The sequence below is a fragment of the Athene noctua genome, chromosome 1 (genome assembly GCF_965140245.1).
Source record: "Athene noctua chromosome 1, bAthNoc1.hap1.1, whole genome shotgun sequence".
Lineage (NCBI taxonomy): Eukaryota > Metazoa > Chordata > Aves > Strigiformes > Strigidae > Athene > Athene noctua.
The window spans coordinates 109,491,932-109,508,486 of NC_134037.1; the positions used below are offsets into that span (position 1 = coordinate 109,491,932).

A 16,555-nucleotide genomic window follows, 5' to 3' on the forward strand; every position below is an offset into this window, starting at 1 on the left:
GCACTCCTTTACAATTAGAGCCCTGTCTACAATTAGAGCCCCGTCCCCCTTGCCTTTGTTCAATCTCGATCCCTTTCAAGCCAAGCCAATACAGAAGGGTGGCCGCCAGGATCCCACAGAGGAAGTCAGCGTGTAATGCTCTGAGCCATGAGAAAGGGAATATACCATTCCTGGGCTCCAGTCTTGCCCCAGAATTGCCCTGCTTTCATGTCCAGCACATACCGCTGGTACGCAGAAGAGGATTCATCCCCAAGGTCTATCAACACGCTGGTATGAGCCGGCCAACCCAGAAAAGGAAACTGAGGCAGAGAGAGTGGAAGCAAACCAAAGTCAGCACCCAAGATGCACAGGCAGCTGCACTGCCAGGCCCCTGCCTACAGCGGCCTCAGCCTCGCACGGGTAAACTGCGGGAACGGCTGCCGGAAAATGAAACCGTCTGCAGACGGGTAGTTCAGTGACTGGGTGCGAACCCCACACCCTGGAGCCCGTGTGCGTCAGTCTGGGCTGCATTAAGGTCACCGACCATTTTGCCCACACGATCCACTCCCAGCAGCAGAGGCGCACCTACCCTGTTTTCACGGCACTGCAAAGCACAGCCTCCCCAGTCCCTATCACAGAACCAGCGGTCAAACCACACTCATCTACAAGATCTACTGCAACAAAGTTTAGGATGTAGAAGTTATTCTTCTTCCACTGTAACAAAGTGGACTTTTTTTAATGGTCTATAAATGTGATACCTGTGTCTCTTAATGAAAACTTTTAGTCCTGGGAAACATATCCATTGATTTCCTCACAGGGGAAGTGTGTTAGCTGCTGTTACAAGATCGCTTTTGGAACACTGCTGGTACCGTAAAGTGCAAGGGAACTGAGAGGGCTTTTGGCCTGAAGGATGTCACAGCAGTCAGAGATCAAAGAGTCGGCCCATTTCCAGATTTATGAGTTGGGAATAGGTCTATTAACTCCCAGCACTGTCTCTTTCCTGAGTACATATTCAATATACATTGATAAAGTAGTTGTCTTAATGGGAGGTCTGACACTAAAACCCACCACACTCCTGGGCAGCCTGTCTGAGTTTTGTCCTCTTCTAGCTCAGCATCAGATCCAGGAGGCGGCAGTCCTAGAAGTACCCCCAGGCGGAATCCCCTCGTTTCCCTCCTGCTCCATCTGGCAGTGCCCTCTCGCTCGTAGGGCTGTCCCAGGGGCTGCTGGTGCCCACGGGTGGGGAATACCGGAGCTGGATTAAAAAAACCCAACAAACCTGCTGTTATTGTACAGTTAATTTAACTTGGATTAGTTCCCCGATCACACAGTGGACTCACACAAGGCTTAGCAACCCACTCAGCCAAAGGGAAAGCAGCAGGATGGGGGTGAACAGTGGGGGGCCTGTGGTGGCCAGCAGCTACTTGGAACCTGGGCTGCTGAAAGAAAAACACATGTACATGTGTGAAAAACCACATTTCCTTGAAAAAGCTGCTCTCTCTGTCTGGCGTACTTAATCCACCTAAACCAAATCCTAGAAACTGAAGTCAATATCCCTATAAAGGCATAATTCAAAGCAGGATTAAACCATTCAGAAACCTAAAGGATGTCACATCTCTACTCCGCATTACACAGGAAAGAAAGCTCTGCTTACACTTTTCAGCAAATGTTATTTGATGCAAAATAGAGTAAAAAATTAATCATGTAAATGTAATATGGAGTAACTCCCTTATGGTGCCACCTGTGGCATCTTCTAAAGCTGCACAGTATCTGCGGAGTAATTCAACCCTCTCCAAGTCTTTTACTGAGAACCTAAAATAATGCTGTCCATGCTTTCTGGATCAGCACTCACCGGTGCCCTTCCTTACCGCCGTGCCCTCTCGTTACCCTGCTAATTGAGAACTCTGCACAAGTCTCATGTTTCTGACTGCTGTCCGCAGACTACCGGCCATGATTTCAGGAACAAACGACCTAGAAACTTCATTAACGAAAGCACCCGGCTCACGGCACGCATGAAAGCACAAAGGTACAAACGCTTTAGGAATCAACCTTTCAAAAACGGCTTTTAACAACCCAAACGCTGTTCTTTCGTGCGAAGTCGCTTTCCGTGGGAGACGGCCCCGCAAAGCAAAACGTGGGCAAACCCTTGTTGAAGAACCCTGGCGAGGCCGGCACGGGCAAGGTGTCGGCGTGAGTCCCTCTCCAGCTGGGAAACAGTTCTCGCAGCAGCGCCTGGGCTGGGCGAGCGAGAGCGCGGAGGCATTAGCAAGTGGGTGGAAAAGGCGATGACACCAGCCTCTGTCTCTGCCCCGTCTGAGCTGCTGGGGCCCTCCAGGTGCGTTTAACTTGCATCTTAAAAAAAGATGTTTCTGCAGCAGCGGGCGCCGCAGGAGGCCGTAGGCCAGCCGCACAGGTGGCGGCCAAGCGCTGCCGACAGAGCAGCCGCGGCCACGGGGAGAGAGAACTTTTGTTTTTTACTCTGAGTCTCGTCCCGTGCGGGATCCCTCACGCCGAAGTGGCCGGCGGCTGGAAAACACGCACCTCCGCGGCCGTAGCAGGAGGGAGCAAACCCTGTATCGGTCCCGACGTTGTATCAGAAACAGCCCGGGCCCGCCCGGGGTGCAGCCTCCCGCCGCCCCGCTGCTTTGCCCGCGGACGGCGGACGCGAGCCCCCCGCTCCGCTCCCCCTTTCGCCGCCCGGGTTCCGCGCAGGGGGCCGAGGGGAGCCGCCCGCCCCGTCGGGCACGCGTGGGGTGGGGCGCGGTGCCCCGGCCCCCGCCGCGCCCCGCGGGCTGAGCAGGGCAGGGGACGCCCAGGGCGGGCACCCCACCGGCCGGCCCGGGGGCTCGGCGGGGTGCCCGGACCTCCGCGGCCCCCCTCCCCGCGGGGCTGTGCCGCCTCCCGCCGACCCCCCGCCCCCGCCGAGCCCCCTCCCCGGCTATAAAGGGCGCCGGGCCAGCCCGGGGCCCCTCCTGGCCCGCCGCCATGGCCGCGCTGCGCTTCGGGGAGCCCCCGGCGGAGCCGCCCGCCTTCCCCGCGGGGAGGTGGGCGGGGGGCGGCGGGCCCAGCCCGGCCTCGCCCGCCCTCAGGGCGCTGCCGGCGGCGGGCCGGGCCGGGGGAGCGGCGGAGCCGGCGGAGGGGGCGCCGGCGGCCTCGCAGCGTCGGAAGCGGACCAGCTTCACGGCGGCGCAGCTGGAGACGCTGGAGCTGGTCTTCCAGGACACCATGTACCCCGACATCTTCCTGCGGGAGAAGCTGGCCGACGCCACGCAGATCCCCGAGTCCCGCATCCAGGTGAGGGGCGCCGGCCGCCCCGCGCCGCGCCCCGCCGGGCCCGCCCCGCCCCGGGGCCGCCCTCACCGCCGCCCTCTCTCCCCAGGTTTGGTTCCAGAACCGACGCGCCAAGTCCCGCCGCCAGCGGGGACCGCCCCGGCCCGGCCCCGCCGAGCCGCCGCCGGGCTACCCGCGGCCGCCCCGCTTCGCCGCCCTGCGCGCTCCGGAGCGGCCCCGCTGCGCCCTCCCCGGCCTGGCCCAGGTCGCCCCGACCAAGGACGGCTCGGCCCCCTACCAGTGGCCGCCGGCCGCCGCCTTCCCCCCCGGCGCCGGCTTCGAGGCCTTCGCGCCCGGCCAGCACGGCGGCACCGGGGCCGCCCCCGTGGGGGGGCCGCCGCCGGGCCCCTGCCCGCCGGGCCGCGCCTTCTGCGGGCAGTACTCGCCCGTCTCCGACGCCGAGGACACAAGCGGCTACTCGGAGTCGGGCTCGGAGTGGGAAGAGAACGCCCTCGGCGCCCTGCGAGCCCTCTGAGCGCCGCCCGGCCGGGACCCGGCCCCGGCATGAAAACTGCGTCCCCCGGCCTCGGGGCGACGTTCGCCCCCGCCACACCGGTCCTGGGGGGACGCGGCTCAGGCGGGGAGCAGCCACGTACCCCTACCTCACCCCTGCTCTGCGACTGTTGCACTTTATCCGGTAGTAACTGATTTCACATATTTATTTAAGAAAGGTACGGGTCAGCTCCATCAGCTGAGGGCATCTTTTTACACCGTATTTAAAATTCAGCATGTTTTGTACGTCTATTTAACCTTCTTTAGCCAAAAAAGCTAACCAAATCCACTGTGTTTTGGGGATGGGGGCTGTCTTAGAAAAGTAGAAGAGTGGGATTGTCTGTTGGGATTTTTTGACTGAGGGGGAAAAAAAAAATAAAGGTTTACACTTGTTGCTCTACTTGTGCGTGTGCTTGGGGCAGGGATGGGTTTCCTTCTTTGGCCTGCGCAGGATAGAGAACAGAGTGGTAGAAATCCCGGCTGCAGGTTCTCTTCCCAGGGCCTGGAGCGCCTCGGCTGCGGTTCAGGTGGGAGTAAGAGACCTAAGGGGCCTGAAGCACAGGTTACAAAAACTGCCTTACACCACCATCTCGGTCAGTATTTGCTTCTAGATCTACTCTAAACCATCACCCCCATCCCTGAACGAAAATGCAAATTTGTGGCCTCGGTAATACAAAACCCAAAGCCTCAAATCATTGCCTTAGACAAAAGCCTCAACTCTGCCGCTTAAGCCGAGGTTAATGTTAAACTACGGAAAAGTAGGAGAGTTTTGTGAACACTGTAAAGGCGCTTTAGCTTTGAATTTGAATACCAGGGACTACACAGAAGCTGTTTACAGGATGAGTAGTGGGCTGGATGGCTCTGCACAGAATGCTGAGAACACCAAAATTAGTGGTAATGGAAGCCTCTCCAGCAATTCAGCCAATTTATTAAGGAAGGATATATTGCTATGTATGGATTTTGAGGATAAGGCCAATTCTTCCTGCCTACAGCCTTGCAGAGCAAGTTGTAAGACTCCCATGGTGGAGGAGCACCAAGTGGACTTGGGTACTGAAGCAGCAGGGAAGACCCCAGAAGAGATGTACTGACAGCAGGAGACAGAAAATGAGACAGTAACTTCTTGGGGATGGAGGGTGAATTCAAGTTTACTGACTGTAAGAAACCAAACAAACTTGTTCTGCTCCTGCAGACTCAAGTTAGAGTAGTTGTAGTGAGTTCTTAAGATTCCTACTATGCTTAGGCCACATTCAGCAGAAGCAGTCAGATTTGTTACCGTACTTCACCAAAACTCAACAACGTTAACTTTGACCCAACATACTGCTAATTGAGGGGAAATGCAGCCTCCTGAAGAGGAGCAGTGAGGATATTCACATTGCCTGGGGGTGTTGGCCAAATGACATGTGAAAGTATGTGGATACTTACCACAACTTATGTATCCTTCTATGAGGTTACATTACCCTGCAATGATTAAAAAACCCACTTCAACACAAAACACGTTGGAAAGAGCACATTTAAGAACCCACACGTGAAAACCATCATGCTTACAGAATCAGAGTTAAGATTGAAGTGTGGTGGTTATTACATTGTATTCTGCATCCAGGAAGAAGTGAGTTTGTCACGAAAAGCTGGTTCCCAAATCCTCTTAGCCCAATACCGTTCCTGGGCACGGCACCTACTGTCTGCAGCTCCTCTCCCCCTCAGTTTGGGGTGCTCGCTCTGTCTGCGAGCGGAGTCCTGACAGGGCAAGAAGGGGGTACGGGGGTTCATGCAGTCCAGCGTTTCCTTGTGCTGGTGCCGGCGGCCCTCGCCCCTGCAGCGAGCGAGGTCAGCGTGCAACACAGGCGGAAAACTCGGCAAGAAAGGTGAACTGTTCCTTAGCTGCACAGCAGGTTTGTGAGCAGCAGATGACAGGGATGGGGTGTAAGTAAACAGCGAGGGGACGGCTACTTTCGCCCGAGTCAGCTGTAGATCACGTTAGTAACTGTCAGGCTAAACCCACATGCCTTAAGTCAGGTTTTGGCACCTTTCTCTGTTTAAATGGAAAGGTGGTGGGAGAGGACCTTTCTGTCTTCTTTACCAAACAGACGGTAACACCACAAACTAACGAGCAATGTAATTGCAAAAGCAATTGCAGGGACCACTACAATGTTCTATTCCGCAATGAGAGGCAAATTTCCGTGGGTAACTCAGTAAAATGAGTGTTTAGCGTTGTTTTGTAATATCCCTTGTAAAGTTCCCAAATACCTTTTAAAACAGCTACTCACCTTGTCCCCATAAGATTTCATTTTCAGCAATTCTCTTAAAAAATGACCTGAGACCATCTGCAAAAAAGTTTGCATTTTTGTGAAATATATCAACTCTCATAGGTCAATTTATTCAGTTACAAATTTCATTGAGAATAAAAGATTTATGCATTTCTCTTAATTAACAGAACAAGTTTAGCTAAATATAAACTCTGCACTAAAGTTTTGCAGTGGCACAATACCAACACAGAATACAGAAGCATCTTTAAACTATACAAAATTTTAAAATTGAAAATAATCCTGTTTACATATTCTTTATACATTAACATATAAAAGACCTCATTTAATGAGGCATCTAAAAGAATCAAAAACTCTCTACAGCTATCTCTGAAAATTCATATCTGGAAACCATTACACAGAAGCTTTACAAGACTATTTAAACAAACCAATACACACTTTTTACAAGATTAACATTCCAAAAGGTACTCATAGGCAGGTTGTCACTTTTTATTTTTTGCAGTTTACCTCACTGGTTATATTTAATTATAAAAAATTCATATTTATATATGTTGGGTATTGTTGGATAACCAGTAATCTAATTTAAAACTTGTGCAAAACAAACAAAAATTTGAAAAAATGATGTGTTTAACCAGTCATTTATATAAAATACCCACTAGAGCACTTCTTTTGCTCCCTGTGAAGGGAAAAAGCCATAACCAATCTCTTTCTGGAAAGTTACCAGTTACATTTTTATTTTCCTTCATTAGACTCCTTCTATAACTTATGATAAATTAAAAGTTCCAACAAGACACTGACTGATCGATAGACCTGCCCAACGTCCTCAAGTTTACAGCTTCTGTTTGCTGTCCGTATGCTGCTGCTGCTGCTGCTGCTTATTTAGATCAGGAACACTCAGCCACCGCTGCCACCACACTACCTGAAGGCTGAAGTGGCAACTCTCAGTCCCTACAGAGGAGCGGAGCTTTACATAACAAAGACCTGCCGTGGAGCTACTCATCTGAGCCATTTCCTCTTCATCACTTCTAACATACCAGGAGAGCCAACAGCAAGAGGTGTGCAGAATTCATCTGAACTTTCAAAAACTAAGTTCAAATTATATGAAAGTATGTTTTCAAGTTTATTATAATAAATGCAATTACTAAGAGATTACCAGTTAGCAAAACTACTGTATGTGAATAACAAATGGAGAAATCTAATGTAATGCTGGCCAGTAATGCTGGTTTTCCAAAGAAGCAGATATAATATATTTTAAAGGGTCCTTTCTGAGAGGTTTTCTTTTCCCTTATCTTCTGGCAGTTAGGATATTTGGTGAAGCCTATATAAAGGAAGAGGATTTTCCAGAACTAATTGCTGTACACTTGAAAGAAAATTTTCAGTCTCTGTTGGTGTTATTAGCTGCAAAAGCATGTAAATTTCCCATCTGGCTCAGACCACTCTGAATATGTGCAACATGGATCTCAACGTTATTCTGAAAACAACTACAGGAAGAAAAGAAGAAGAAAAAAAAGCGTTAACCCCCATATTTAAAAATTGTGTCTGAATATTTCTACAGTGAAAGTCAAGGTACGAACAGAGCCAATACAAAAATTCAGATGAATCAGAGAGCAGCACATACTAATGCAACTTGATAGAGACATACGTGAAAATGGCATTTGCACAAACAGCTGCATGAAATTAGGAGTTACTAATTTGGGTTCTTTAAAGAAGACTTTAACATGAGCAGAGTTAATGAAATAAAAATAATATGAAGAGATGCTAAAATGCCCCCCAAAAGTACGGTGAAATGGAAACATCACCTTCTTCGCAGTGTACATCAGCCTTTAGTTGAATCCATTCCAACATGCAATTTGCAATGTTGGTTATAGAGAAATTTCACTGATATTTGGGGTTTATTTTTGTTTTTACTAATGAAAAGTGCTATAAAATGGCATTTCTCGGCAGTTATTTTAAATCAAATGGCCATCCTACTATCTTTGTGAATAAAAAAAAAATATGTGCAGCCTCGCATGGTTATGCAGCAATACAAGTATGGAGGGTATAAGGATATACTTAATGTTTAGGTATCTTTTCTAAATTATGTAATTTAGCAGCATTATAATTATAAAAAAAAATTCTGGTCACAGATTGCTGGAGGCTGCAGCATGCTTCAGACAAGTATCACCACATTCTTGCTATTTTTATAATGCTTCCTCAGGCACCTGGTTGTGACAACTGTTGAAAAATGGCCCATCTAGACTAGATGGGCCTTTGAACTGGCACAATATGGCTGTTCTTCTGTTTCTTCGTTTAAAATATTGCTAATGGAAGCTGGTCAGAAGTTGTAATTGTCTCATATGCCAGCTTTTCATATTTACAGTCAAGAGTGAGTAACTATGCACATACTGAAATCATACTGTTCTGTGGTTTAAAGAATTTATAGTGTATTTACTAGTGGGATTTCAAAGTCTGTAAACACTCTAAAATAACTTACTAGTTGTCATAAATGACTGATGAGCAAGAAAGTTTAGTTGCTGCATCAAATTAGCACTCTTTTTTTGTTTAAATCAGGTTACTTCACTGATGGGTTCAAACAGAAAACTGCTAATTTCACACTCCCCTTTAAGAAGCCCCCTTTTAAATGGAACCATTCCTATAAGTTACCAGATTAAACCCCTTAATTATAATCAATGTTCACCTCTGAAATACAGTAAGAATTGCTTGCTGGCACAAAATATGTAATTAAGAATTAAATATTCAAAAAGTAATACCTGATATTTGAGGAGTCTATTGAATTCTTAATGTCATTTAATGAATCTGTTAGTGATTTAAATTCAAAGGAATTCAGATCACCTCCTTCTGCTAGACACTGTAGGAGAAGAAAACAAAGAATGTTCTCACAGTTCGGCACAAAGAAACTGACAGAGCTTTAACACTAAGTATTTTATGGGAAAAACTATTTTTTGCAAACATATTACCTTAATTTGCAGTAATATTGCTGTCAGTCTAGAGATTAGATCAGTTAAATTTTCACTCTCAACACAAAGCTGTCCTGTTGTCGAGGAATTTGCTTGCCTGACGATCTCCTGAGCCTCCTCTTCACACCTACGCCTCAGATCTGTCGGTTGGTCTGCAGGCTGGAGGCCCTGGTCAGGAGCAAGCTGTACAGATAAAATGAAGAGAAATTAAGAATAAAGATCTCCTTTGCCCTTGGTGTATGTGTGAAGTGACAAATGGTTTCACAGAGAGCTCATAAGTATATAGTACGCAGTATTTTTTCTGCATTTATGTACATGTATGTCTATTTCAAAACTGGCCACTGGCATCAGCAAAAGTGTCTGCATTCTGGTTAAAGAAAGAGAGACAGACAGACAAAGGCTGAGAAGGAGAGAGAGAGAGGAATCCAATCCAGCTATTACTAGCTTCATTTCAAAGTGATACCTCCCCCCCACGCTCTATTCCCAGGAAATTCTAAATGTTTTTTGTACTTTGGTTAAGCAAAACCAAGTACATACAGATTCCAGCAAAATCTTACCTCATAACAATACTGTTGAACTTTATGCAAAACTTTATTTAAGTCTTTGTTTAGTTGTTCTAGATCTAGAACAATAGTTGCATATCTCCTCTGAAACTCAATGCCTATTGGCATAGAATAGGATTTCTGTGAAAAAGACAAAGCATATTGAAGTTAAGGCAACGCTGTATGTTTATATCTTTTGAACGCATCAAAAGGAATTTTCACTTGAAAATAATACTGAAGTATTTGAAATCCCAGTGTTTAACAGAAAAATGTTAACATACCAAAGACTGGAATGTAGAATCACCATTTAAAACTCCAAGTGACAACCGTGTATAGTAACTACCGTGCTTTTACTCCCTTCATAAAGTGCTATGACAATCTGTGGTGATAAATGCTAGAGAAGATAACTGTGGTCCAACCTGTTTATTTCTCCTGCAGTTGGGTATGGCTTCTCTCTAACTGTATGTCCTCCTGTCAGCAGGAGGACAGTATAGCACAATATGGCCACAACCACCTCTGCTGCAGGATGGGAAGCACAGTTCTCTACTAAGTTAGTGGTCACTTGAGGAGGACCCAGTGCTATAAGCCTTCTGTTACAGCTAACAATTCTGCCAGAAAAGAAAGTTACTAGAGCTTATATTTGGTAACATAAGTATTTGGGTAAGCACAACTTTCCACAAAAAACCCACCCAAAACAGAATACAGTACTTTTGTCTTATATAGTTTTCAGAATGTGTCTTGACACTGTTTAGATGATATCTGTGAAACTGAAGCAAAACATGCACTATATTATAAAATTTCCTTCACAAATGGTTTCTTGCACGGTAAGGTGGATGTATTTCCACTGCTTCTCAGCCACAAGTCTGAGGTACAGGTACCTCAACAATCAAATCTGTAGCTATAGATTTTAAACCACGAGATAAAGCAACATGCAAAGTCAAGAGCCTTCATCAGGAGGATCCTGGCCAAAAGCTCAACATCAAAGTTTCAGTTATCAGTTCAGTTCAAAGTTCTCCATTAAACTTTATCACTGAAATGATCTCTAGGGATTTACAAATGTGAATACCAAATACATGGGGCTTTAACACCGTAACTTCAGAATTCACCTAAGAGCAAATTTGAAACCAGCACAAATTTGATGCAGCTCTGGAACATATGGAAAACATTGTAATGTTCAGACTTTCAGCAGTGACTAGCCCCCGCTGAGAGCAGACTGTACAGCTCCAGGTTAGTTGTGAAAGCCACAGACAATTGTGAATTCCCCATCAGAGAGGAAAGACGAAGGGAAATATTTCTCAGCACCAGCACTATTTCTGACCCAAGAGCAATCCAAGATCTGGAAACACTGGCAAACACCTGAACTGGCGGACAAAAGGTGGACAGCTTTCAGAAGATGGAAACAGATAACATCTCTGTGTCACTGGAAGCACATCTATGTGCTTCTCTGGAATGACCAGCATCACCTTTACCCTGTCTTTATCACAGGTCATGTCAAAAAATGAACTAGCCATCCTTTTTATTTAATTTCTTTATCCAAATGGTTATCAGAAAAACGTTTACTCTTTTATGTACTTGGTAACTTGTTTATAAGCCTACATTCAAGACTTGTATAGTGATGTCAAGATGCATAACTATTAATAAGCTGTCCTTTCAGAAAAATAAAACAGGAAATATACAGTTGTATGTATTAATAGTTCCTCTGAAGGCATCTCCTACCTCATGTAAATTTATTATTACTGCCAGATAATAATGAACTACATTCAGTACCAGTTCTGATTTTGGTAATTTCTGTTTATTTCTATATTGTTTAAAATGTCTCCATAAAAGGATTGCTTTAAACCAAACAGTGGTGCTACTCTAACAATTATCAAATCACATCTGTATGAATTACAATTGAAGTCTGACAATTAAACTGTACTTGAATGAACTCAAAGGACTCTGTTTTATTCACGTTCAGGTACGTTATTGATGTTCAAGTGGATTGGTACCAGAAAAAGATCCTTGTTCAGAGAAAATACATTTTAAAGGAGAAACAACATACACTCAGCAGCACAAATGCAGATGGGATTGCCAAGGGACAAAGAGGATTAAAAGACAGCCTAAGAATATGGCCCAATAGAAATGTATCACATCCTCTATTTTTATCGGGACAGCCTTGAATAGTAACAGAGGTTGCTTTATGATTGCTGGTTAACAAAGGAAACAGCGCAAAGGAAGACTTTCAAAAGAATCTCAAAGTCCTTATCTAGGCTATAACTGAGCTAAAATATATCAAATTTAACATTTATTTCTAGATCTCACTCTTCCCTGATGCTTTTTTGCTCTTTCAATTTTGTGGAATAAGAATATCAAGGAAAATAATAATACAGTTAATTTATAACTTAGTAGCTGAGTGACATGTTAATATCTAGATTCTTGTCAGAGGCAGGATACTGTCATTCCTATGGATTTCCTTATCTATGCAAAAGTACTAATATCTCAGTAAAAACAAACAGGTTTTTAGTTTGCTTTAAAAAGAGCTGGTAATTTGTCAGTATCACAATTACAGATTGCAGCGGTATGTTTTTCTTTTTGCATCTATTTTAATTATTAATATGCAAAATCAAAAGACAAAACATTTGATGCACAGGAAAAAGTAATGTAGCAACTGAAACGATAAGGTTTTGAAGAGCAGCATCACAGCACAAAAAAAGAAAATTACAGAGACATAGGGATGGGGCAGTAGGAAACAGAATAACAGAATACACATGTGCACATGATCATTGAAGGGACAAAGAGGGAAATCTTACCACAATAAATCAAGTCCTTCAACATTCAAATATTTTACATGAAAAAAACCCCAGCTTTTTGGCCCCAAGAAATAAAAAGGACTCCTCTTCCTCTGCACAAACCTTTAGCCTTCTGTCTGTACATTGTAGAGAAAACTGAATGGGTGCTAGCAAAAGGTTGAGACTGTTAGCTTTCCAATTTCATGTTGATTGATAGCCATGGGTGGTAGAAAAGGCATTCTTATCATTTTGATTTACTGACTGATTATTAGATAAAGCCTACAAGAAAAACTATTCTGCTGCTGTTAATTATGCTGTAGCTGCTCTGGTACTGTAATTTTAAATGCTGGTCAAGGATACTCAGAGCTTTACATAGAAAATCTATGAACTGAGTTATTGTTTTAGCCAGAAAGCTAAATAAATAAGTACCTACCATCTGCAAAATAAAATTATAATGTCTTACCATATGAACTTGTACCCAAGATTCTCAAAGTACACAGTATTTCCTTACTTTACATGTCAACTGACATACACTATCCTGATGTTATTAATCAGTTTCCACAGCATGCTTTCAAAAGAGAATATTTGAAACAACTGACCTCTGACTTGTCTTTAAAAAAAGAAAAATTCACATTATAGAAAAGCGATAAAATATAGAATTTTATCTAGACTCTAGTTTTAATTGTATCTATTTGCATTAGCTGTTAAAGCATATCCTGTTTTAAGAACTGAAAAGAGAACATTCTCACCAGCTTTTCTGCTTCTGTATTCATCTCTCTCAATTGTTTGATGTGTTCCTTCTTGATCATAAGGATTTTCGATAACCTGGTCTAAAACAAAGGAACTATTTTTAGAATGAATAGGTCCTTAGTTTTGAAATGCCATAGAAATTCAAGATAATAAAATGTGTGTTTCTTTCACATAATTTTAAAATACATTTCTCAGTTGTTCATCAAGCTAAGATGCTGAAAGAAAAATTAATTAAACGATGGATTTCCCAGAGATTTTTAAAGCATTTTCAAGTGCCCTAGATTGGAGAAGGATAAAATCCATCAGCTGAAATTCCCTATAGGAAGACTAATATAATTTATAGCAGCTAGAGGCTGAAGAATCAAAAGACTTCTTTTTTTGCAGCCTGAAGGGAAGCAAAGGGTGTTATCATCATGTACTACAATTAATATCACTCACCTTGCCATACCTTTTTTCACACAGTTCTCAGCTTGTTCTCAGCTGTGCCCTTGACCGAGCACCAGCCCTTTGTGCACACTCCTGCAGTAAAACCTGGTATAGAGATTGGATCTATTTTATACAGAACAACTCTGGGCTTTCCATTTCCCTCTTTCATGATGGGAATACCTTGTTTCTGGTGCCCTTGGGACCTAGCAGGCTGAAGTGGAAATCACTGGGAGTGCTCTCAATACACACATCACTCCTAAAACTATTCATAGTCTCCAGGGCCTCCAGAGAAATCCTAGCTCCACTACAACCAGCAACAGTTTTATTACTGATGTAAACAGAGCCAAGATTTCAGGTTTTAGAAATTTCAAAGGGGTTAACTGCATCCTAGTAACAGAACATGGGACTGGGAGAAATAGGAACTCCTAGTTCAACATATATCTGATTATATATAGTTCCCTTTGTTGATTTTCAAATTCAGTCTTAACACATCCAGGTTTCTTGCCCTCACAAATCCTAATGGAAGATTGTTCCTGGATTTCTTTCAGCCAAATATGAACATTCTTTGAATTTCTATGTTAAATGCATTCTTGTTCACAGTAATTTGTTCTGCCAAGGCTGTTTTTCAGCTAAATATAGGCTCTCCCTCCTTGTATTTATCCCTGTTTATTCAGAGACAGTAAAAGCATCTCATCTCCACCGTTCTTTCACCAGACTAATCAAAACCCAAGCCTTTCTAGTCTCCTCTCCCATAAAAGGCTCTTGATCTCCTAAACTTTTGTGGACCTTTCTATATCTTATTTCCATTCATTTTTTCCTAAACGTGAGCAACAGGAAGCCTGTACCAGTATTCCAGACGAGAGACCTGTAAACTAGACCTGTAAACCAGTATCAATACTTAAATCTTTCTACCACAAATACTTTGCCAGATGCATTTTACGAGCAGATGGCAAGCCATGGTTAGATGCACAGAGGCAATACTGCATAGGTTATCACTCTTCCAATTCTAGCTGCTCATTTCTGTCCTTGTGCTATCCCCCAGTGACCACGCTGAGCCAGCACTTGCATTTTTGCAGCTACATGAAGAACCTAATCAGGGAACCAATAATGACAAAACAACAAATTCAGAAAAGGCAAGGAAAAAAAGTTTTTAAATTGTTAACTTGTGAGCTGGGTTATCTCTCTGATCTAGTTTCTAACACTCCACACAAATCCTCGTGTTGGCAAAAAAACACCTGGGAGGAAGGAAAGCACTGTACACCATCTGCCACTGCTGCCAAAAACTTACTCGTCAAGCTCTGCTGTTGTCACCATCCAGCAACTGCTTAACATGTCTAAGTCCTTCCCCTTCATGAAGCTGGTGAGTCCCCAACTTAATGCAGAATGTTATTTGTCCCCAAAACTTGCAAGGTTTTTGCTGCTTAACTTCTACTTTGATGTCCAGACATATTTCACAGTATCATGGAATCATCTAGGTTGGAAGAGACCTTGAAGATCACCTCAGATGATATTTGAGGATGCAGGGCCCTAATTCTCCAGTTCATGAGCTTGAATTTTATATTATACTCATCCTATTCCCAGATATACTCCAGTGATCAAGATAATCTGATTCTTTCTACAAGAAAATGACTTTTCACTGTATCTATGATGTCTACCAACTTTCTCTCATTGGTACATTTTATTAAATAGAGTTCCATTTTCATTTTAACTCAGTTCATCCCTCTTTTCCTTGAGAAATTCTTGCCTAACAGTCTCATTAAACTGGAAATGGGTTTTTAGTACAATGCCTTTCCACATCAAAAGAGATTAAGAAACAACCCAACCAGTATGTTTAGGTTTGTACTTTAGATTTTTCAGTCAAAAGAGTATTTATAATAACACAAGCATTTCAAAGTGAAACAACTTACTATGTAATATTTTCAAAATTTTCATAAGCAGAAAACAGTCAAAAATCCAGTATCCATTTTCAGATTTTTCCTCCTGGATTTAGATTGAGAAGATCACCCCTATTTCTACAACAATCAGGAAGACATCAATTCACTTTTCTGAACATGCTGCATTAACATACTCCCTCTCCTGGACATGCAGCAACCCTGCAAACAATCTGGTTTGTCCAGGATTGTTCCCTTCCCAACCTATTTTTTTTTTCCCCAAAACAAAACAAGGGGTGGGGGGAGAAAGCTGTACTTGAGCACTTGAAAAAACATCCTCCAAATTTTAATAATGATGAGAATGTAAGAATGTAATCTGTGATTTTGACCTGCAGTATAATCTATGAAATATTTAAGGATACATTACATATTGAATGTAAGCATGAAAAACTTTTATTTTAAAATTTATTACTTGTTTAGTGTTAACTTTATTCTTATTATCATAATGTTAATTTTCAAGCCATTCTTCTCCTAATATGTATGTGTACCCCAAGCACAAATCCAGGCTGGGCGATGCGTGGAATGAGAACAGCCCTGTGGAGAAGGACTTGGGGGTGTTGGATGGAAAACTGACTATGAGCCAGCAATGTGTGCTCACAGCCCAGAAAGCCAACCGTGTCCTGGGCTGCATCAAGAGAAGTGTGGCCAGAAGGGTGAGGGAGGGGATTGTCCCCATCTGCTCCACTCTGGTGAGACCCCACCTGCAGTGCTGTGTCCAGCTCTGGGGCCACCAACATAAGAAGGGCATGGAGCTGTTGGAGTGGGTCCAGAGGAAGCCACAAAGATGATCAGAGAGATGGAAGACCTCTCTTAAGAAAGGCCGAGAGAGTTGGAGTTGTTCAGCCTGGAGGAGAGAAGGCTGCAGAGAGACATTATAGTGGCCTTCCAGTGCTTAAAGGGGGCTACAGGAAAGCTGGGGAGGACACTTTATCAGGGAGTGTAGTGATGAGTGGTATCATTTTTAAACTAGAAGAGGGTAGATTTAGATTAGATATAAGGAATAAATTCCTTACTGTGAAGGCAGTGAGACACTAGAACAGGTTGCCTAGAGCAGTGGTGGCTGCCCCCTCCCTGGCAGTGTTCAAGGCCAGGTTGGACGGGGCTTTGGGCAACCTGGTC

General features: G+C 44.0%; 2 protein-coding genes across 5 annotated transcripts in view; one reads left to right on the forward strand and one right to left on the reverse strand.

The window, feature by feature from the left end:
• The first annotated feature begins 2,964 nt into the window (after positions 1 to 2,964).
• MIXL1 (Mix paired-like homeobox) lies at positions 2,965 to 3,896 on the forward strand. Its single transcript, XM_074926407.1, has 2 exons — positions 2,965 to 3,273; positions 3,359 to 3,896. Exons 1-2 carry the CDS (start codon positions 2,965 to 2,967, stop codon positions 3,782 to 3,784), a joined length of 735 nt encoding a protein of 244 aa, XP_074782508.1. The 3' UTR covers positions 3,785 to 3,896.
• Positions 3,897 to 6,140: 2,244 nt separating this feature from the next.
• The window catches only part of LIN9 (lin-9 DREAM MuvB core complex component), a 38,942-nt gene continuing 28,527 nt past the window's right edge, over positions 6,141 to 16,555 (reverse strand). For 3 of the 4 annotated variants that reach the window (XM_074926431.1, XM_074926438.1, XM_074926411.1), the window contains 5 exons: positions 13,079 to 13,159; positions 9,577 to 9,702; positions 9,020 to 9,202; positions 8,813 to 8,910; positions 6,141 to 7,543 (listed from right to left, as the gene is read on the reverse strand). In XM_074926431.1, the coding sequence (XP_074782532.1) occupies positions 7,438 to 7,543; positions 8,813 to 8,910; positions 9,020 to 9,202; positions 9,577 to 9,702; positions 13,079 to 13,159 (594 nt within the window). In that variant the 3' untranslated portion in view covers positions 6,141 to 7,437. The remainder of the gene's footprint in view (positions 7,544 to 8,812; positions 8,911 to 9,019; positions 9,203 to 9,576; positions 9,703 to 13,078; positions 13,160 to 16,555) is intronic. The other variant, XM_074926422.1, reaches the window with a different exon arrangement.

What these genes read in the sequence shown, in the direction of transcription:
- MIXL1 (XM_074926407.1), top strand. Translation starts at nt 2,965, where the DNA reads ATGGCCGCGCTGCGCTTCGGGGAGCCCCCGGCGGAGCCGCCCGCCTTC. An exon ending in TCCCCGAGTCCCGCATCCAG is followed by an intron (nt 3,274 to 3,358) that starts GTGAGGGGCGCC and finishes CTCTCTCCCCAG; the next exon opens with GTTTGGTTCCAGAACCGACG.